Source organism: Lycium barbarum, chromosome 8 (genome assembly GCF_019175385.1).
Source record: "Lycium barbarum isolate Lr01 chromosome 8, ASM1917538v2, whole genome shotgun sequence".
Lineage (NCBI taxonomy): Eukaryota > Viridiplantae > Streptophyta > Magnoliopsida > Solanales > Solanaceae > Lycium > Lycium barbarum.
In genome coordinates, this window is record NC_083344.1 from 133,117,768 (window position 1) to 133,140,332 (window position 22,565).

General features: G+C 32.5%; 3 protein-coding genes across 3 annotated transcripts; all 3 read right to left on the reverse strand.

The window, feature by feature from the left end:
* Positions 1-8,950: 8,950 nt before the first annotated feature.
* On the reverse strand, positions 8,951-9,933 carry LOC132607596 (calmodulin-binding protein 25). The gene has a single exon (XM_060321634.1). The coding sequence runs from the start codon at positions 9,786-9,788 to the stop codon at positions 9,168-9,170; it is 621 nt and encodes a 206-aa protein (XP_060177617.1). The 5' UTR covers positions 9,789-9,933; the 3' UTR covers positions 8,951-9,167.
* A 7,248-nt stretch (positions 9,934-17,181) lies between these two features.
* LOC132607597 (photosystem II core complex proteins psbY, chloroplastic) lies at positions 17,182-17,952 on the reverse strand. The gene has a single exon (XM_060321635.1). The coding sequence runs from the start codon at positions 17,846-17,848 to the stop codon at positions 17,258-17,260; it is 591 nt and encodes a 196-aa protein (XP_060177618.1). The 5' UTR covers positions 17,849-17,952; the 3' UTR covers positions 17,182-17,257.
* Positions 17,953-19,238: 1,286 nt separating this feature from the next.
* LOC132607598 (transcription factor IIIA) lies at positions 19,239-21,961 on the reverse strand. The gene is made up of 6 exons (XM_060321636.1): positions 21,806-21,961; positions 21,051-21,194; positions 20,278-20,563; positions 19,926-20,161; positions 19,608-19,751; positions 19,239-19,504 (listed from the first exon to the last, which is right to left on the reverse strand). Exons 1-6 carry the CDS (start codon positions 21,914-21,916, stop codon positions 19,346-19,348), a joined length of 1,080 nt encoding a protein of 359 aa, XP_060177619.1. The 5' UTR covers positions 21,917-21,961; the 3' UTR covers positions 19,239-19,345.
* Between the last annotated feature and the right edge of the window lie 604 nt (positions 21,962-22,565).

Here is a 22,565-nt window from a genome sequence, read left to right on the forward strand (position 1 = left end):
TATTCTTAGAAACAATTTCTTAAGAAAAGTATAAGTTAACATATCATATGAAATTAATGGAAGTTTATACTAGAGATTTGAAAATGAATAGTGTGGTTATTCATCTATTGTTCAACTTTAATTGGTAGGTACCACACTTATGTAAGTCACTGTCTTCGATCTATTATGGTAAGGGGACACGTAGCCTTATCGCTGGAGTGTCCAATGGGTGATGCAATATTGTATCTTCTTCCTCTAGAATTTTAATCAACTGATTAAAGGGTCTCATATTAACAACCATCTATTATGCAACATGTGCCGTGTTGAGTTGTGTGTAGCCATGAAACAAGCGGATGGAGATGTAATTTACGTAAATGAAAAGAGATTATATCATAAAATATAAATAAAGATTAAATAGTCTAAACCCCTCCTAATTAATACTAGTATTTTTTTTAAGGAGCGTGTAAGAGAAAAACACGACAGATAATTTGAGACGACGGGAGTAGTAAATCCGTCCCTAAAAGGTTAATTACTCCAATAGTATGTTTTTGTTGTATATATTATCTATTTAGTTATCCAACAAACAAACAAAAATATTTTACTGCTGACATTTCACTATGTTCAACAAAGTCCAAATTAGTACTCCAGATAACAACACACATCTATGAAAATTTTTGCTTTAGAAAATTGTTTATGTGAAATTTTGTCTACACTGTACAATGAAGGTTTACTTATAAGCTTTTAATTTTACAAAAAAAGAAAAAAGAAAAGTAGAATTTGATTATTACTATCTCATTATAATAATGGTGACATAATCTTCTCCCCATAAATGCAAAAGAAGCACAACGTGAATACTTCATTCTACAAACATAGTTCATCGTGACACATAAAAGATAAAAAAGACAACCCCGTGAGAACATTAATAGTGATTTTCTTTGTCTTTCTCTCCTTTGTGGCTCATTTATATGGAGATTTGATAGATCATGTTTGCAAAAAGTGTACTGACTACAAATTATATGTTAGTTCTCTTGGAGTGAACCCTAAAGCTCTTATGTTGATGTGAAAGGTTTGGCGCATATCATGTTTCAGTTATCTTTAGCAAAGACTAATAACATTATAATAAAACTCTAATTCTACTGAAGCAACCAACGGAGTTCATTATCAAGCAATGTATTCAGACTTGTCGAGATAATTATGATACAACCGTTTTTCAAATTACAGATTTGATAAAATATTTAGATGAAAATGATTTTTCTATGGCAAAGGGTGACGCAAGTAGTGGCATAACTTGTTCAGTCACCTGTGAAGAGTCTTTCACTAAATGGCATCCAATTCGAAAGGACCATTAAAAGAGAGAAGTGATGATTTGATTCATTTTGCTGCAACGACATTGACCTTGTTAGTCCTCCTCTTATAGTTGTAAACTCATTTATTAAACAATGAGATACAAAAGTTAAACAAGCTTTTCCTTTTTTGAGATGTTACTCCTTAATGTTTTATGCTAGAGGTGAAGACAATATCATTTGCTTAACTCAAAATATTAAGGGAGTGAAATAAAATTCTATACTAAAAGTGATGGTAGACGTTTTTTTTAGATCGCGGTGTAAAAGGTCCATAAAGTACATAAAAATAAAAAAATAGTCATTTACTAATTAATTATCACCAAAAAGACAACCAATTTTAATACACTAGAAAAAAGATAATATATGTATATTTGGTGAGGCAAAGATTGAGGACTTGAACTCATTTATGCCATCTTTTGCCATATCAAAATCATTTTCATCTAAATTTTTAATCGAATCTGTAATTTGAGACACAGCTATATCATAATTCTCTTGACAAATGTGAATGCACTGCTTGAGAATGAGCTCCATTGGTTGCTTCAATAGTATTACAGTTTGATTATAAATATCATTAGCCTTGTCTAAAGACAATTGAAGCATGATACGCGTTAAATCTTTTTGATCAGCGAAAACTTTTAGGGTCCGCTCTAAGAGAACTGACACATAGTTTGTAGTCTATAGACTTTTTGCGAACATCGTCTATCAAATCTCCATAGGAATGGACCACAAAAGAGAGAAAGACAAAGAAAATCACTACTAATGTCCTCATGAGGTTCATATATTTTTTTTTTATATATTTTGTGTGTCATGATGAACGATTCTTATAGAATGAAGTATGACATTGTGCTTCTTCCGCATTTATGGTTAGAAGACTGATAGCCTGTTTGACCAAGCTTATTTCCCCCCAAAAGTATTTATTTTTTCAATAAGTACTTATTTGAAAAAAAGTGAAGTGTTTGGCCAAGCTTTTAGAAGAAAATAAGTGCTTCTGGAGAGTAGCAGAAACAGTTTTTCAGAAGCTAAAAAAACTGTTTTTGCCCAAAATCACTTTTTTTAAAAGTACTTTTGAGAAAAATACAAATAAAAACACTTTTTAAAAGCTTGGCCAAACACTAATTGTTGTTCAAAAGTACTTTTATAATTTATTGGCCAAACACAAACTGATTTTCGCCAAAAGTGCTTTTTTGAAAAGTACTTTTAAAAAAAGTACTTTTTAAAATAAGCTGATTTTAGAAGCTTGACCAAACAAGCTATGAGTTACCATTATTATAATGAGATTGTGGGTAATCAAATGTTACTCTTTTTTATTTTGAGAAAAAAATAAATGCTTATAAATAAAACCTTCAGTGAATGTAGACAAAATTTCACATAAGCAATTTTATAAAAAGCAAAAATTCTCAAATAAATGTGTTGTAATCTCTTAATTTAGGGGAATAATCTACAATTCATTCCAAATATGTTTTTCGTTCAATTATTTTTCACATTTATCAAGAGAATTATGATATAGCCGTGTCTCAAATTACAGATTCGATTGAAAATTTAGATGAAAATGATTTTGATAAGGCAAAAGATGGCATAAATATTGCCAATACTTGTCCAATCACTTGTGAAGAGTCTTTCACTGAATGGCGTCCAATTCGAAAGGACCCATTAAAAAATAAGAGTGATGATTTTTTTCATTTTACTGCAATAATTTTAAGTTTGTTAGACCTTTTCTAATATTTGTAAACTCATGTATTAAGCTTTTCCTTTTTTGAGATGTTGTTGTTACTGCTTAATGGTTTATAATAAAGGTCAAGACAATCTTATTTGTTTAACCCAAAATATTAAGAGAAATAAAATTCAATGTTTACGATATATGTCATGACGTCTGTTTATCCACTTGATCCGCTTGGTTTAACCAACTTCGATTTTTGTCCACCCATACTTATGATCCTTTCTCCGTATATTTTGGCCGTTACTTTTGAAACAAAGTTGAAAATCTTATTGAACTACTAAGCATGTTGTAACAAGTTTCAATGGGTTCCAATTCTCCTTATGTAGGTGTCACTTGAAATCTCTATTGTTCTAAATATATGATGAATGGTGGTAAATGAATGTTTAACTCCTTTCTATGTTATTGCTTTCTTGCTTTTTTTCTTTTCCATATTTGTGTTCGAGAAAATGATAAAAATGATCCCTTATGTTTGGGAGTACGTTCAAATTAGTGCCTAAAGTATGCTCCGAACACTTTTGATCTTTTAAGTATGCCAAATGAGTCCCCGAACGTTTGCTGAAATTTCAACTACACACCAAACCTTTGCGGGAATCCTATGACCCTTCCAATCATTTTAAAAGTGGAATAATTTAATACCTGAAACGCTATACCCAGATCTGAAATATGTTGTGAAATACATGTGCCAACCCAAAGCTTCCACCCTTTTTTCACCATTAAAACAATTTCAAAGCTTTTTTCTACCATTAAAACAATGTAAAATTCGAACTTTTAGGAAGCTTGAAAGAGACGAAATAAAAGAGGTAAAATTCAGAGCATCCCAAATATATATTCCTCAAAGAGATACAATTTCCTGACTTTCCTCATGTACTCGATACGATAGTTTACCAAATTAGATGCGACGTAGATGAGTACATGCTAAAAAAGATTAAGGCTGAGTTGAGTACCAATTATGTATTCAAATCCTTGCGAAAAAGTAGGAACTTGCACGAAACATATAGCTATATCTGACATGGACTCGATGAAATTGAATTCTCCATCAAATTTCAAAGTACCAGGACAAGACTAAGCCTACTTACCTTATAGTTCTATCACCCATGAATGCATGTCACTAATGCAAAAGTTAGGAAATTCTGAGCTAATGCATAGCTTCCGCGTTACCACCTACCAGGAGCAAACAGAGTAGCGGATTTCCTCGCCAAAGAAGGAGCTAAGAATATTTTTTTTTAAAAAGAATTAAGCTTTGGTAGTTCCTCCAAAGTTTGCAAATGAAGCAATAACGGCAAAAAATTTAAAAGTACTCTAGTAGACAACATTGACGAACTACCACATAGCTTAATTGCTCAAACTAGTAGGGCTCATTTGATCAAATCTAAAGCCGAGCCCAGTGACCACAACAGCGCGAGGGAAGACTCTGTTATTAACTTCTTTCTAGTCACTAATGAGATTATTTTGCTAATATTCTGTTTGGCCAAACTTATTTTTCTTCAAAAGTATTTTTTTTCTTTCAAAAAGTGCTTATTTAAAAAAAAGTGAGGTGTTTGACCAAGCTTTTGAGAGAAAATAAGTACTTTTTGGGAGTAGCAGAAACAGTTTTTTAGAAGCTAAAAAAGTAGTTTTTCCCTAAAAACACTTTTGAGAAAAATACACTTAAAAGAACTTTTTAAAAGCTTGACCAAACGTTAATTGCTAGTCAAAAGTGTTTTTTTAAATTAATTGATCAAACACAAACTGCTTCTCACAAAAAATATTTTTTTAAAAAACACTTTTAAAAAAAAATACTTTTCAAAGTAAATTTATTTTAGAAACTTGGCCAAAGAAGTTATAAGTTAGTGATCAATCATATCATTCTCCCCCACTTTCTTAACAATTAGTTAGAGCAAAAGAAACATTAGCTAAAAACTCATCCATAAATTTGTGATTACTTAATTAATTAATTGCGTTATTCTTGGAAGATTTCAACTCAATGATCAGTCATATCCTTAGAAACAATTTGTTAAGAAGAGTATAAGTTAACATATCGTACGGAATTAATGGAAGTTTATATGAAAGATTGGAAATGTGTTATCGTGATTTAGGGAGTCATCAATTGAAAGCAAAACCTACAATTGTTAGTCATCAAGCAAAGAAGAAGTCTAAATTCGAATTCGTGCAGGTAAATCTTATATTGCGATAAAGTGTTTCGTAACAAAGAATAAAACAATACTTACCGTTCCATCATAACTTTTATTCGCAGTCTTATCAACTTTCGATAATTAACAAACACCTTTTGATCATTAATAAAAGTCTCTTTGTTGAGTAGGAATATCTATTTTGAGGACAAAACCTTGACCTATGACTTTTAATAAGTTAGAAAAACAAATTTTATTCCTTTGATTTTGAAACAAAGTTTTTTGTAAGTTATAATCTGTCATCATGCATTGTTGAAGGTAGCATTTCATTCGTTTTTCGAAAAATAAAATTCCTCAAAAAAATATTATTCTTGTGACGAACAATTTTTGCACATATTAAGAATTTCTAATTTTCTTAAAACTACATTTAAGGACTTCCAAGATAAGATACTCTTTCTTTTGCATCTGTTTTGTATAAATTTCCTCATTCAATTCGAAATCATATTTTTAATCCCTAACAAAGCATAGCATCATGCTTTGATAAGCTTGACGTCAGTAATTGGCAAGTTTACAAACTGACAACTAGCTATTTAATAGTTGGATGGTGATTCATAAAGACCAAGCAAAAAATTAAGAAAAAAAGAAAGAAAAAGAAACAAAGACCTAGATAAAGTCAGTTGACACGTCACTGATCTGCTCACTTTAGTAGGGCCTAAAAGTCATAGGTCAACAACGCCCCCAACTTCCCAAAAGTCATTAATCTAATGTATTTCACTTAATAATATTGAGTACTAACTTCATTCCATTTTACATAATAATATTTTTATTAGATGTGGAGTTTAAGATAATTTATAACCATAATATTTTGTAATAACAACAATATAATGTTGTTTAAAACCCTCAACAACAATTTTAGCTATGCTTCAATTTTGAATTAGCTGCACTACGATTTTTCATATTTGTTTCGTTTTATAAGACATTTTATTTGTGAAAGTCATCTAATTGATTAGCTTTGAGCTGTCGTTGACGTATTTTGGCTTTCTTACTTTACCAGGCAGAGACAAATGTAAGCTTGAAAATATACAGGTTTGGTTTTGATAGAATCTGATAGCTATGACTTAAATTTTGTATTTGTCTGAAGAAATACATGTATAATTTAATTACTAGCATTAAATTCGTTATCCTAAAATTTGAAATTTTCATAAAATTCTTCCAATTCCCCATTTAAGATTTATTGAAGTTGTGTCAGCAACACTTCATGCCTATGTCACTTCAATTTTAGAATTGCATTTATTGGTATTGATATTTGTTGGAGTATGACCAAGTCTAACCGTTCTAGACAATATACTCGAATTTCAAGTGAAACTAATAAACAAAACAATTAAACATTAATATAGTCAAAGATCAAATATCTAGTAACACAAAGCAATGACTCAAGTCAACCTATGCGGAGACCTAACATGTCAGAGTAATATTTTTTCTACATTTGCAGTAACCTTTTGACTTGGATAAGCAAGCATTTCCAACAAAATTTCTTTCTTAAATATTAAGATTTAGATTAATATTAAACTATTCTAAAGCTGATAATTTTGAGTGGAGATTCCAAAGATTAGAAAAGGAAGTTTAATAAGATTCCAATCTATCTCTAAAAATCATCCAGTGGAGGTACATTATATTGTAGCAGATTATTGATAATAAATAATTAAATGCTACTCATATAGTATATGTTACTACTAAGTATTATTCTTTTATGGGAAACTGTAAACAAATTATTATCAAGATCAGATCATCAGATGGGGCTAACGCGTTTTGTTGTCTGCATCTAAATAGCCTTTATAATGCCTCAACTGGGGCAACTTTAGTGGGGTCTCAAGAACCTTTTGTATTAAAAAAGCATAATGTCTACTTTTCAAGAATTTGAATTTTTGTACGTAGTTTTTCTCTTTATCCGTTTTATTGTATATATAAGTTTTTTTTTTTAAATGAGGTTTTTTTCATATTTAAAACTATACAAGTTTAAGCTTTCATTTTTCCCTTTTACGACATGTTCTTACAATCATAGAAATATGTACCGAAAGTTTTTTTTTTTCATTTTTTTTCATTTAATTTCATGTTTAGACAGATACTGCCATACAAGATAAGGTTGAGATATATGACATAATATTGTCCTGTAAAATATATACTTATATTTTAATATCTCAAATAAAGAATAAGAAACATCTTTGAAATTTATATAATATCTACTATTAATTTTGATCAAGAGAAAAATTGATTATAATGTGTTATGAGTCTTAATGGTAGCCTTCATAATGAAGAAAAATGTTTGGAATTGTCTTTATGACTTTCATTATAATTGTCTTTATGACCTTAATTACGGTTATAATTTCATAAAAAGCATTTTCAGAAGAAAGCTAAATACCTTGCTGTGTAAATGATCTTAAGAGGTCATATTTGTACATAGCAAAAAAGACAAATTAAAATCCTTTCTTCTTCTCTTTCTCTTTTTAGGCAATTGTGTTTGTGCAAACTCCAAACTTTCAGCCACTAGTGTAAGAGTTTGGAAGTTTTGTGGAACCTTGAAGAGCGATTGAGCTAAAATGATTTGCACCACAGTCGGTCCGAAGTCGTTTTAAAGCCAGTGGTTGTACACCACAGTCAGTCCCAAGTCGCTTTAAAGGCAGCAGTTTTCCACGACGCAGTGTTCATCCGATAAGTTGATTTTATCCTTTTGTTCGTTTTACTAATTAATATTTCCAACATGTTGGACACTGCAGTACCTCATCTTAATATTTCCTTCTATAAATTTCAAGTTAAAATTTGATCTCTATGATAGTTATTGGAACAAAACTTGTAATTAATAAAAATTATTTAGATCTCTAGATCATTAAAGAGTTGCAGCAGCTAGGTAGGCTAGTATATATGTTTATCTAATTTACAAGTAGTCTCCGGCCAAAGATCATTACCAGCTGCAATGAAAGCAATGGTATAATAGTTAGGCAATGGTACACGTAACTTGTTCAAATAAATGTAATTTTACGAAAACTAACACGTTCTTAGGAGGCAATTAATCCATAATATCATTGATTGTTGACATTAATAGAAATAAATCACGCTCTCGACAGGTAATAAATCATAACATCATTGATTTTATAAAAGTATTCAAAGCTAATCAACATACTCCAAATGCTTTCTTTTGAGCTTGCAGCTATCAATTCACAGCTACTGCTGCAAGAATTAATTGAGTCCAGGAAGTGATGGAAAAAAAAAACTTATTTCTAAAAATAAATTTTACTGAACACTTACTTTTATGTTAGTATTTCATCATATGAATTAAAAGCATACTGCCAAAATGAGCTACTCATCGTTCACTATGTGCTTTTTTGGGGTACACCATAGCTCAATATGTGGTTAATAAGATAAACAGTAAGTACTCAAACTTACCCTACAAACCTTTAATTTATAAGACGTTAGATTAAACATCACAAGTATGAAGTCTTAACGTCATAAACTTGGCCTTTCTCATCATCTTTCATGATCAATCAAAAATTATAAAACTTAAATAACTGGAATTCATGACTAAAAAGTACCACCAGACCTCTTTAATACTTCAAAATAGTAGAAAATTTATTGTCCTCTTTAGTAGACGTTTCGACAGGCGATTTAAAATAATAATTTAAAATCAGCGTTTGATATGCAATGAATCAGCCAAACTGCACCTTAGATAAATGCAGAGGGTCTAGTCAAAACTTAATAAAGATCTTGAATTAGATAGAGATACAGAGATTGAAATTGAACCATGAAAATGAAAGAAAGTGACATCATGCATAAAAACATCATTCGAAACAGCTCATATCCCTTCACATTTTGCCACATAATTCCTCTCCATAACTAAAAAAGAAAAAAATAATAAGATTAGCTAAACTTATGAACATATTTGATTTTCCCATTTTACCCTTCCCCTACTTCTCGAAAAATCTACACCCACTAGTTAAAATTACAGAAAAGACCCTACCTAATACATTAAACTACATTACTTTCCATGAATGACTCAAGGGTAGGAAAGCCAGAAAAAGAGCTAAAATCAAAACCACATGATCCACCGTCAACCACCACATGATCCAACGGTGGTGTAGGTTCCACTGATTGCTGAGACACGTGGTCCAATAAGAAAGCTGACGTGTCAAGTGTTGGCAAACAACTACCATGCTGTAGCCTGTTAACAACACGCTGTGCTTCAGGTTTTAAGACATGAGGAACCGTCAGCTGCCCGTCCCTAACACCGGTAACCTGTTGCACCATATGCCTGAAATTATCCACGTCAGCAGTTATATACGTCGTCGTATTACGCCTAGAAGCACGTGACTTCCGTTTGGTTATCTTTCCACTCACACCAACTTTATTCTTCCGGTTCGACCCGGTTGTCTCATTTTCCGACCCTCCTGAAACGGTTCGACCCGACCCGTTTGATGTCTGAACCGGGTTTGTCTTCATTTCCTGTTCTTGGGAAAAACCAGATTTTTGAAGGACTTTGGTTAATGTTTCGGTGTCTTTAGTGAATATGTCGGAAAACCAAGAATCAGAAAAAGCAGAACGAAAAGCCCATGGTTGATCCATAGTCATTAAATTGTCAGAAGAAGCCATTTTTAGTACAAGAAATTACAAAAATAACCTAAAATAGTAGAGGTAGAGCTAAAAAGATTCAATCTTTCAGTACCAAGTTTTTTTTACAAGAGCATTTTTCTTTGAGAAGCATAAAAGTGAAGGAAAGCAGAAGGTATGAAGTATTAAAGGAAGAGGAAGTATATATGATGGTGAGATTAGAGTAGAAAGGAAGAAACCGCGTTTTGTTGGGACACGTGGCACCATATGGGTACGTTCAGTAATGACTCGAAGGATAACTTTGGCTTTTACTGGAGGAATCATTTTATTTTATTTTGACGGTAGAATGATAAGTCGAAGGGAAGGGATCAAATTTGTTACTTCACCCCGCACTAATACTAATTTAAGTCACTGTTTTATTAGATGTAAAATTTTAAAGCAAAATAAATTTAAAATTTGTAGTCTTTAAATCATTTTATAAGAGTAAAATAAGGAACTTAAAAAGTATTTTTTAGAAAATATAAAAAGGTGTTATTTTTTTTTTGAAAATATACGGAAAAGAGAAGTATGTAGTAAAACGGAATAAAAGAAAATATAATACATTTAAAATTGGACAATTTTATCTTTTGTTAAACTATTGATTAGAAAAGAGTCTCTTTTTCTTGGACTCGTGATAGAGCTTTAATCTGAGGTAATTTTAGACCTTAATCAAAAGTTGATGGGTAATTATGAATCTTTTTCTTCGAAGGTTTTGGATATGTAGAGCTCACCCATTGCAGGCAAGAGCTCGGTTAACGGTAAAAGAAAAATTAAAATAATTTGCTGACAACAAAAATATAAACCGAATAAAAGTCAAACAACTTGCAAAATTGAGCAATTTTAATTAGTACAAAGACAAATTCAAACATTTCCCTAAATAGAATAAGAGAAGAAAAGGTTTTAGTCGCTTTCTTTTTCCTTTTGGTTTAATACCTTTACTCAGGTTTTATTTGACACTTCAATTTGCAAGAGTGATGTATCATCTCTCTTTGGTCAAGGATCCTAATTATTATTTTTCTCGTTTTTTTGGAGCCTTTTTTCCTTACTATTTTTTTTTCTTATTGTACAAGAGTGAATATATCAATTATTACTCCCCATTCATTCCTATTCTTTATTACTGCAATAAACTTAAACGTTTTAGAATTTGCTACCCCACTTATTCCTATTATTTATTGAAAGAAAATTTAAAAGTCTCAATAATTACTAATCCAACCTTTCATTCCCTCCATGAAGAATGAAAATATATTAAAATGGAGTAATCCTTTGGAAATCATTTCAAGTTGCATTTGGGAGGGTTCAAGTATATACAGTTTCTTACAAACGAAAAATTCAGAAAAGTTAGATTTGCTCCATAGAAGTTTTGGCCAGATTGTTCGACTCTAATTAATCCAATGCAGCAATTTCTATATGTGAGTTTTTTATATTCTTAGATTGTTTATCTAAGTGTATGCACATCCATACTAATTCATCCAGGTTTGTACTCAATTTCATGATTATTTTGTATATTGTTTACCTAATTTCCATTGACAACAAATATATATTTTAAAAATATGCATATATGAAAAGAGGAATAACGGTAAAGTCAGTATTTTTTTAATGGATATTATCTTCCCCTGCTAAATTGTTATTGATATGGAGAGGGGAGTAGCAGGTTGCAATGACCACAAATGGGGAAAAAACAATGACCAGGTAAACTACCTGCAACCGAATACCATTTTCGTTCACTAATTAACATCATATAAGAAATTTTTTTGTGCAAAACTTTTATGAGTATGTTGATTTTAATCAGTGGTTTAATTTGTATTTCAACAGTATAGAGTTTGGAGCCATGAAAGAGCTAAAAAGATTTCTGCAAATGGCATGCCATAAGATTCACTTCACTGGGGATTTATTATTTTTGAAATTTCCAGTTTAAATCATTCTTTACCTTATATATACCAAACGATTTATATTTCGTCCTCATATATGGTTTACCTTATTTTAATTTTTTTTTTACAATATTTAATATCATTAATTACATTCATATTTAATAGGAATAGAAGGTAAAAAGTCTTACGTAAGACCAAAAGTTTCTAATTATGAATAAAAACTACCTCTAAATACAATTACAGATGATATTGTTTCTTATAATAATTAAATACTACTCCATTATTTATTTACAACTTTTAAGTGGAAAGGATATATACATGACTTCGTTGCGTACATTTTGTAATATTAATTTCTCTTTGCCGAAATGAGATGATGCTTCTTTGGAACTCTGCATTATAGAACTTAAAGACTGCTTTGGTGTTTTAGTAGGTGTATAACATAGATTTGGCTTTCTATTGTATTTTTTCTTAAAGATTTAATTTTAATTTTCTTTTATTTTTGGTATTATAAGAACCTTTTCTCTTCACATCAATCTATCTTTTAAGAAAATTGTATGTTTGACCGCGCGAAGCGTGAACAAGTTGATTAGTCCATTAACGTATGTGAGCAGCAAATTTTAATTAATAGCACGGATGAGTACTACTTTGTTCTTTCTGTCTCAAATAGACGTTTTTAATCATAGTAGTGCTTGGATTAGTCAGTTTAATTTTCTTAAATAAGTCATTAATAAAAGGTATCTTTCACTTAAAAGTCCCAAAATTGACTTTTCCAAATTTATGGTCATTGATTACTGCCTAAGAATTACAAATGTTGATGGAAAAAGGAGCAGCCAAAGAAGTCATAAAATTAGGAGTAATATTTGTCAAATAAAGAATAACAAAGAAAAGCTTATACTAAATTGACATAATAGTAATGTAGCTATCATTACAAATCTATACTTGAAAATAATTTAAACGTAAGTATTTTATTTTAATTTTATGATATGCATTTATAACAGAAATTATATATGATATATAAGACCACAAACTTCAAATATATCTTTTTCTTTCTAGAATTTCTTGCACAGTGTAAATTGAATGACGTGGAACTTAATTGACATAAAAATAAAAACTATAGCTTCTAGAATTTCTTGCACAGTGTAAATTGAATAACGTGGAACTTAATTGACATAAAAATAAAAACTATAGCATCGAAACATGTTTTGGCGGTCACAATTGAGGGAACATACAAGAAAATTAGGTGAGAATAGTCAAATAATCAAATACATATAAGTACACCCCTCAAGCTGTTGATATTGACAATTAAATCATACCACTATGAGCTAAAGGTGAAAAAGCAAAAAAGATTAAATAAAAAAGAGATCCTACCATAGATTAGATTAGATAGATCTAAATACTTTTAATATAATAGGGCCAAAGGCAACTTTTCTAGAAGGTTAAATTAAAAAATATGAACTATTTGAAAAAATTAGTAAAAACCGTAAAAAAAAAAAATTAAAAGGGACCATAGTGATGACGTCAGGCAGAGGGGATCAGTGCGTATGAATGACGTCACTTAAAAATTTCTTAGCTCGGGTTTATTGGGCGGTTTTGTAATTAAACAGTTGCCGTCCAATAAATGCAATTTTGTCCGGTTTGTGTTGGTGCTGCCAAGTTAATAAAACTGATTTTGGGATATTATTTTTAAGCATATTTGGTAGTAATTGAAATACTTCATGTAGGGTGGACACAGTTTGGCCCAATTCAAAATCCGAACTTTTTAAATATTTAGTTTGGATATTTGGATTATAGATTAGGCTTTGGATTTTATTTTTAAATTTATGAATTTAGGATTGCATATGAATTTAGTACTATAGATTTTTGGATATCCGAAAATCCAAATTTTTTATACCTTATATCTAGCCCTACCTATATTATATGTGTTCTAATACTAATAAGTCTAGTTTCTAAAGGTCATATAGATTAGTACCTACCGCCCTACCCATTAAAATATTAAGTCCAATATATAATTCTCTACTAAATCAAATATAATATAGGATTTTCTTACTTCTCAAGTCTCAAAAGTCTCACGTTAGTGTCACCCACGACAGAGTTCTTTGTTATTTTTTCAGATGAGCACTTAGATTTTATTTTGTTCATTTTCATTTTTCCGGAATGCTTTTACTTGGTATGGATTTACTATGTTGGACATGACTTGGATTTGTTAATCCTAATTTGAACTGGAAGGCTTTTTTTACTGAGCAATTAAAATTTAGATTTACCTCTATGAAACTAACACATAAATTTCGTTCCTAATAAGTTTGCCTTAAGTCTCAAGAGTCAAATCCGAAAATCCAAAATATCCAAACTGAATAATCCGAAACTGAACTTAAAATATTCAATCCAATCCAAACTTATTTGAATTGGATTTAGATTGTAATTTCTTCAATCCGAAAACCGAATATCGAAACCGAAAATTACATATCGCCCGAACGCCCACCCCTAACTTCATGTATCTAATAAATTCCTTTCAAATTTACATTTATTTCACAGTATTTGTAAAATATGGTCTTGACACTTGGACAACTCAAAGTTTGACGCGCGGCGACATAAGTCTAGTGAAGTCCAAATCAACGAGGGTCACTTGGGCTCGACCGAGGGAGTTTACTCTGGACTTACTTTCAGCTCACTACGAACTAGTTACATCGGTGCGATATGATCTTGCTCCAGAGTTAAGTAACCTGCCAGTCGTCAATAATGACCATGTATCAGGTATGATAGGCTTCCTAGATCAACTAACCCTGAGAAATCCGGAATCCACTGCGTACGATGATTATAGATCTAATCTATTTTGTAAATTACTAAGACCTATCCACACATGGTCCTCTCTATTTATTCAATAAATATTTTATATGTGTTGCTTGCATCTTCTATTGGAACTTAACATTTATCATCTTGACAACCTTGTAGGGTCGCACATTCAACTTAATATTCACATTTCTGCAACTTTTCGTCTTGCTCCAATTAGTTAGTGGATGGAATTAATGTTTGAAAAAACAGCAGCTAGATAATAAATGTTTTCTATTAGTCAACGGAACAAATTCAGGTACATCATCAATGTCATAACTTTCTTGCATGTGCCTCAATCATTTAATCTACTTATGTAAGCTTGAAGTATGCATTACATAGGCCAATATATAAGTGATTAGTTTTAGTCTTAGAACATGATTTGCTAAAGTCAAGTATCTTTGTTTGAGAAAAGAGATGAAAAAATATTTCACTGACTTAACATATAGAACCTTGTTTGCATACATTACTGGTCCCAAAATCTTAAAGGTAAGAAATTCTGACCTTATTATCTTTGCTGACAAATATGATTGCACTTGGATTTGTGTTACAACAGCAGCTTCATTTCGCATTATCTGCAAATTCTAGAATCTCACTCCAAAGGTCAAGCAAATTTGTGATGCATTTGTTGATGAAAGCATGTATAATACATCTTAATATTTTATTTGCGACCACATAATAAATCTACCTTATGGTATTTTGTGGCTCACCTATTTTGGTTTAAAGCTGGTTTGCATTTGACCTGCAGTTGTATTTTGATTGCCCTTATTGTTCTGTTTACTGTTTCCAAGATTTATATGACCTGCTGACATAACAGTGGAAAAAGAGATCGTCATTACATCCAGCTTATCTTGTAAGTCTTATTTTTCCTACATTTTTTTTCCGTGACGACAAGCTCTATTGTTTATGCTATACTATGTAATTCTAACTGGTGCTGGCTACTGATATGCTAATGTTTCTATTTATGGAAAGGGTATTTTTATTCTCTTTTGATTATGCTCAAATTTAGCCTCAAATGACAACATTTTCTGGGAGATATTGAAATTTGGATATCTGAAAGGAGTGCAGCAGCAAATTGTTTTGTTTCTCAAAATTTGATTGGTCAATATCATTATCTCTCTTTGGTTTATCGATTTCAGGGAATGTTGCATTACCTACGAGAGTCTCAATGATGAAGTAAAAGAACACTTGGGATGAAAGTTCAAATTCATTTGGTCTTTAAAAAGACTGCCTCAATGATGAAGTAAAAGAACACTTGGGATGAAAGCTCAATTCTTCTTAATAATTGATTTTAATTCCTGGTAATTTTTTCAGTTCATAGATATATCAGCAGAAAAGTTGTTCCTTTTGTGTAAAAGGTCAGTCGCCAATGTAGGGGAGGAGGATCAAATTACAGTCATAGATGAATTAAATGAAACGAAAAAAGAAAAACGAGATGATAGAAAACGCGTTGAGAAGCTTAACCGTATCCAAATAATAACAGCACTGATCAATCTACTACTAATAATCAACCATGAAGCAGATACAGCGGACTTAGACAGAAGACTAAGAGGAAAAAGGCAGCTACAGTCAGAGATCCATATAAGAGTTTGGCTTGGAACTTTTAACACAGCTGAAGCAGCCGCTTGCCAAACTCAATTTTCCAGAAAGTGTTAAAACTCCTGCCAATATCTGATTCTTCAAATATACTTTATTCGATGTCTTATTCACCCGAGCCATTATATAGCTCACACTTCTTCTCTGTATCGTTCCAATTTATTGGACATCCTCCAAGGGGTGAGCCAATATATAGTTCACACTTCTTCTCTGTACCCGAGGGACAAGCCAATAGTTCACACTACTTATCCTCATCAAGCTCTGAATGCTGATTATGAGTGTTCATCAATGATCGATGATGAGTTTCAGAGGCTGCAGGGGCCTTATTTTGCAAATATGCTTTATCTTCCGTGCATCCATCGGTTCATATTGAGGCAGCTACAACTTCTCAAAGAGAAAAGGAAGGAACAAAAACGACGCTTTACAATAATTAAGCTGTGCTAAGACTCTTCATAAATAAACAAACGACAATCTTAAAAGATAATATTCATCGTTGCAGGCCTTGGCAAACAAAATCAAACGGAGATAGCAATTCTTTATGAATGCTTATCAGCCAACTGATGCAATTTATGGATGTAATGGAGGTCAAGTGCAAAACCTGAAGTGGTGAGTAATTTCTTGTTAGAACAAATTTAAGATACTAGATTCTTGCTACAACAAACATTATGGGATATTATATCAAACTATTTGTTGATGATGCTGCATTCTTCAAGATATATCCAATTTTTAAAATCCGTTTAAAGTTTAGCCAGTATTGATAAACTTCAGACCTATGTTGTTGTTGTTGTTGCTTCTTCTAATCTCTTCTTGTATATTCTTTGATTCCTTTTTAGCTTTATGTAAAAGTACGTGCATAAATCTATAAATGACGACAAATTGAGTACCCTATGTTGCAAGTTATTTCAAATAAAATTCATAAGTACCTCTAGATTAAAAATGTATAATTGATCTGGCGAGCCGCTGAAAAGAAAGCCTAAGATTGATTTGATTCCTCCTATTGAGTCTGTTCTTAAAGCCGGTAGATCAGATTGAATTTTATTGCCTGTTTGCAGAACACTAATCTGATACCTATTTACAAACAACAAATTACTCAAAACACAAGTAGATACACAAGGAAAAGTTGATTGATTGATACAATTTTTATAAGTAATATGATCCAAATATTACAAAATATAATGATCCTCAATCTGATCTCATCCTGTTAATCTGATTCAAAGCTGGTTGTAGAATATTGTAACCCACCCAAAGCAAAGCAGGGGTGACAACAATTAACAAAAGTTGTCCCCTGTTATCGCTCGCTGCATCAGCGAGCATAGCAATTTCGCTAGCAGCAGAGGCTTCAGGTGTGTTAAAAAAGCCTGTTGCTGCTAGCCCTGTAAGCCCAAGCCCGATAATAACTCCCTGATTCCTCATTTTGTTGATTTGGTTCAGTGCTGGCTGAAGGATGTTGTAAAGAACCCATGCAATAGCTGGAATTATAGGGAGCAACAGGGCTAATCCCCTGTTGTCACTCCCCTCAGCTAGATCAGCTATTTGTTGAGCTGCGAATGCGGAGTCACATGAGCTAAGAGTTGAGAAAATAGCACCTGCAATAGCTGTTCCAGTTAGGGAGTTGTTAAAAGCGGTTTCGGAGGTTTTTGAAGTCAAGAGACCTTTCGGGAGATTCTGGAGGGAAAGGAGCGAGACGGGTTTTGGCTTTGATGGGTTGTTAATAGATGCTTTGGTAAAGCATTTTGTGTTTAGGACGGCCATGGTAGCTATGGTGGTTGCCATTTTTGATTTTGTTGTTGGCTTGAAACTTGCAAATGTGTGGTTGGTTGTTTGTTTGATTGCTATTATTGAAGTGAGAAATGTATGTAGGAATATATAAAAAGAAGATAGACTTTCAAGTGATTAAAATGAGAGAACCAATAGGAATGTGGGATTTTAGATTGTTCTCTTATCCAGAGATTGTTTATTCGGACAATATGGACCTCATATTTGATAACACACCAATGGTTTCTTATCACTTCTCTATTCACCCTTTCCAGCAACTAAACTAACTAGAAACTTCTAAAAACTTGGTCCGAGTTTCTTCTTCTAGGCACTGCAAGAAGTTATTGGTCCTGACAGTAAAGTCCAATAGTTCAATTTTAAGGCCCAAGAATTTTGGATTTTTAAATTTATGAATCTAACTAGATATGGGTGTAGCCCATGCCAGCACGGACCAAGTGATGGTAATTTGCAAGAGGAAAACTACTTAACTAATTCTCGTTGTGATTGAATGGTGGTATGTTACAACTTGTACAAAGTTATGCCTTCACAACAAACACTGTGCAATATAATCAATTTTAGCATGTTAGTTATTAGTCTTTCTTATAGTGTTAATTTAATGTCGTTGTAGAAAATCATAAAACTCCAATCATATGTCTCTGATGCCATTCGGAGGAGGATCATAAAGAAAGTAGAAGCACTAATCGATGCAACCAATGTAACCCTGTTAGGGGTTTCAATTTTCTCTTAGGCCAAAGTATCTTGCTGAATGATTTGTCTATTATCGATCATCCTTTAATATGTTATGTATGCTTGAAGTAAACATGATATACTATCTGATTAATGGGGAACTAATTCAATCAAGTACTCCATGTCTAAACTTATCAGCAGCTCTTTCTATTCTGAAACGTAGTAAGTTTTGGCACCATTCCACTTCTATTCAGGCTTTTGCAATTCCATGGATTCCAGTTCATTAAACTAGTTGAATTACAAGTTTAATGTGATGTATATTTATCAAACTTCATCTTTCACAGTTTTAATGCCTTCTTATACCGTTACTGTGTACCATACCAGTAAGAAGTCAATTTATTAACATCTTAATCCATATTCTTCCACTCAGTTACTCTACTTTAGAGTTGCTCACACTCGCAAAAAAAAAAATTGAGATAGCATCCACGTACCATCAAGCACTTAATACTTTTGGCATGTTTTAGCATAGTTGTATCAAAAGCTTTTGTCATAGTTGGTGCCATTTGGACATGATTTGAAATCCCAAATCATGCCTTTTTGAATGATTTGAGATTTCATTCCTTTGAAACTATGAGATGAAATCGCATGTCCAAACGCCTACATAGTGTTCAGCCAGTACAAATGAAACAGGTATAACAAAATGTAGGAAAGATTCAGCCAGTTTAGATACAACACTTCTCCATTATATTATATAACATGTAGTTCGCTAAATTTAACTTATGGACACATACAACACTAGGAATCCGCCAAAAAACTGCCCTAGATTACTCAGAGCTGATCTGATTCCACTGAGTGCAACCATGAGAGATCTGTATCACCGGGCAGTGTAATCCTTTTCCGCATAATTGACTCAAAAAGAGTAGGCTCCCTCTTCCTACCGCCTCTTGGTCTAGATAGGAATTGCTCATCAGCCTCCTCAAAATCTCCCTATAGAAGACAATCAAAAACCTTCAAGTCACTCGTGAATATTAGAAGCAAAACTGACGCAAGTGACATATTGTGCTTTCAATAACAAATACATTCTACTTACAGGAGTATAAACATGGCAGCCTGCTTTTTCATGTTTATCTCTCACATGCTTGAAGGCAAATTTCATACCACAACCGGAAATACTACAGGAGAATGGTTTTGCCCCCATGTGCACGGCTTTGATGTGTTGAGCAAGATTTGACCTCTGTATTTTCAAGAAAAAAATAATGGTCAAAACTGTTGCTTAGCAACTTGACACAGTGCTGACTTTGGTTAAGACTTGTAATGAATTACTATTGCTTTCTAAATCAATCATACTACTGCACATTTAACAGATCGAAACTTCAATCACATATAATAAAATGTAGTAGTCCCTTACAGTGGAGAAAGTGTGCTGACAATCCTCAAATTCACAATTTATTCTCTCTGATACAGGCCCTTCTTCATGTGTGCGAAGATGCCGCTTAATATTCTTCTTCAATTGCTTGCTCCCACATATTTCACACACAATATGTTGGTGGCAACTCTCTATGTGTTCCTTGAGGCATTTCTCATTTGTGAAATGTTTCATACATCCTGGCTCTAGACACAGCGCCTCCACCGACTCCAACTTAACTGCAGTGATACAGGGCAAATTATGGTGCTATTCATCTTATTGAAAGTCTTCAATACCAGAAAAGCATAAAATATTAATACTTCACAGAAAACTAGATTTTTTATGTTTGACTTGCCGTGAGAATCTTCATGTTTCCTTAATCTGGACGCATATTTAAACACCTTTCCACAACCAGCTTCTGAACAGACATACTGCTTCGGAAGATCGACATCAGAGGAGGCAGACTGGTCATGCATCTCCTTGACATGCCGAGTCATGTTGCCTTGAAAACTAAATGTGCTTTTGCAGCCATCAACAGGACATTCAAATAACTTCCCTTGGTGCTGCAAGAGATGTCTTGTCAAGTGATCCTTTCTACGGTAGCTGGACTGGCAGTCATCTACATGACATACGAATGGTCTCTGTTCATGCAAAATATCAAGAAGAAATTATTTCAAGAATGTTTCAATCTTTGGAAGTCTTAGACCAAAGTGCACATATGCTAATGGAAAAAAAGAGAAGTTTTTTGTATTTGGGGAAGGGTGGGGGGGGGAGTCTCGAAGCACCAAGATTATAAGGCGTGATTGAGGCCTCACTTGATGGAGCTTCTCAGGAGGTCCCCCTTCCTGATACTGATCCAGTCAAGGAAATATACCTGCCTCTTGCATTTTGGAGTTCTTTATTTGGGATCCAACGCATCACACCTTCACATAATTCCATATTGTTTCTCACATTACCTCAATCTGCAAAGTCATTAGTGTTAAACAACGACAATAAACCAGTAAATATGAAGGCTTATTAACGAAAATAATCTCAAAACTAAACTCTTAGCGAAGTAACAAGAGCCCAGCAACATTACAAACGAACACCAACAAAAGATATGCAGCAAGAAGCACACACAAAAGATACCTCAAGTGAATGACTTTGCATATGCTGCTTCAAATGAGCAGGCTTCTGAAAGCTCACGCCACATTCTTCACAAGTATTCATTTTTGAGCCATCTGTTCTCTTTGCATCTTCATTTGTTTCATCTTTCTGGCTATCCATTTCATCCTATTCAATAAACAACACAAATTTCAGCCTTCCTTTCCTCTTAACTGATACAAATCAGTACGCCCCTCTCCAAATACACAATTAAAAATTTAAGCTCAACCACAAGAAAATCTTTGATTATATGAACAAACAACGACTCCTCTGTCCCAATTTAAATTACACCAGTACTCTAGACCCCCACATTCTAGTTTGGTTTGATGAATAAGAAAAATCAATACCCATATAAAACTCTAAATAACTAACACAACACTTGGTTTCCCATAAGCAAATAAGAGCAAGCACCCACCTATAACAACAATAATACTGTAGTATTATTCCCCACATATCAATCTCTGGACTAAATTATCATTTCACATTTTAGCTGGCTAATGAGATTAGTTATCAACTACTTAGTTTAATATTGTTCTCTAGATTATATACTCCTTACATAGTACTCCATGAACTAAAACAAACCCTTATCGTTTATCACTGTTTAAATTGGCTAATGAAACAAATAATTACTAATTATCAACTGTACACTACAAATTACCTCAGACAAACAACCACAATAGTAGATCTATGTTCAAAAGATAATAAGAGCGAAAATTAACAGCAAAAACAAAAAAACGTACTTGATGATGGGACTGAATATGAGAGGCAATAAGGGACTTTTTAGAGCGACAAAGGCCACAAAATTGACAGTAATATTTTCTTATGTCTCTAAATATTACTTCTTCTCCCATTATGCCCAATTCGCACCCACAAACCCTAGCTATGGCAGCTTAACTCCTCCTTTTATAGTTCCCAAAAACTTGCGAAATTGTTTAAATTCCCCTCAACTTTTGATATATGATACTTATTCCCCACCAGCTTTACCTACCTCAAGTTTCACCACCAATTAATAACTAGTCTTTGTTTGGACACCTTTTATAAAATAAAAGATACTATGGTCTTCCTAAGGAGATGTTTTTATTTTTATTCCTTTAATAAATAAATGCTGTTCTTGAATATTTTGAAAAGTTTTAGAAAATTTTTTGTTGTTATTGGAATATCTTATAATAATAATAAAATTAAAATAAATACAACGCAACCACATCCGAAAAGAAACTATAACATACGATTTTTTAAATGAATCATGTGATAGCTTATGAAAAGCTTAAACTTTGAGGACTTAATTGTTTCAGCTGAAGTAATGTAATTTTTTATTTTGTGATTGAACAAATCTACACTATTAACGGAGGTTGAATAGAAGCACATTTAGCCCAGTTTGAGGTTCAATAAGGCTACAAGTGGTAATTGGTTTTATAGTCATTTACAAATTATTTTATGTTTTCTGTCTTTTTTATAAGAAACTTTAACTCTTACACGTTATGAAAAATAACACACGAGAAA

Excerpts from the sequence above, each read along its gene's own strand:
- LOC132607597 (XM_060321635.1), bottom strand. The coding sequence starts at position 17,848 with ATGGCAACCACCATAGCTACCATGGCCGTCCTAAACACAAAATGCTTT.
- LOC132607596 (XM_060321634.1), bottom strand. The coding sequence starts at position 9,788 with ATGGCTTCTTCTGACAATTTAATGACTATGGATCAACCATGGGCTTTT.
- LOC132607598 (XM_060321636.1), bottom strand. The coding sequence starts at position 21,916 with ATGGGAGAAGAAGTAATATTTAGAGACATAAGAAAATATTACTGTCAA. Across the intron at positions 20,162-20,277 it reads GAAACATGAAGATTCTCACG|TTAAGTTGGAGTCGGTGGAG; the intron begins GCAAGTCAAACA and ends GTATCACTGCAG. Across the intron at positions 19,505-19,607 it reads GCTGCCATGTTTATACTCCT|GGAGATTTTGAGGAGGCTGA; the intron begins GTAAGTAGAATG and ends TGTCTTCTATAG.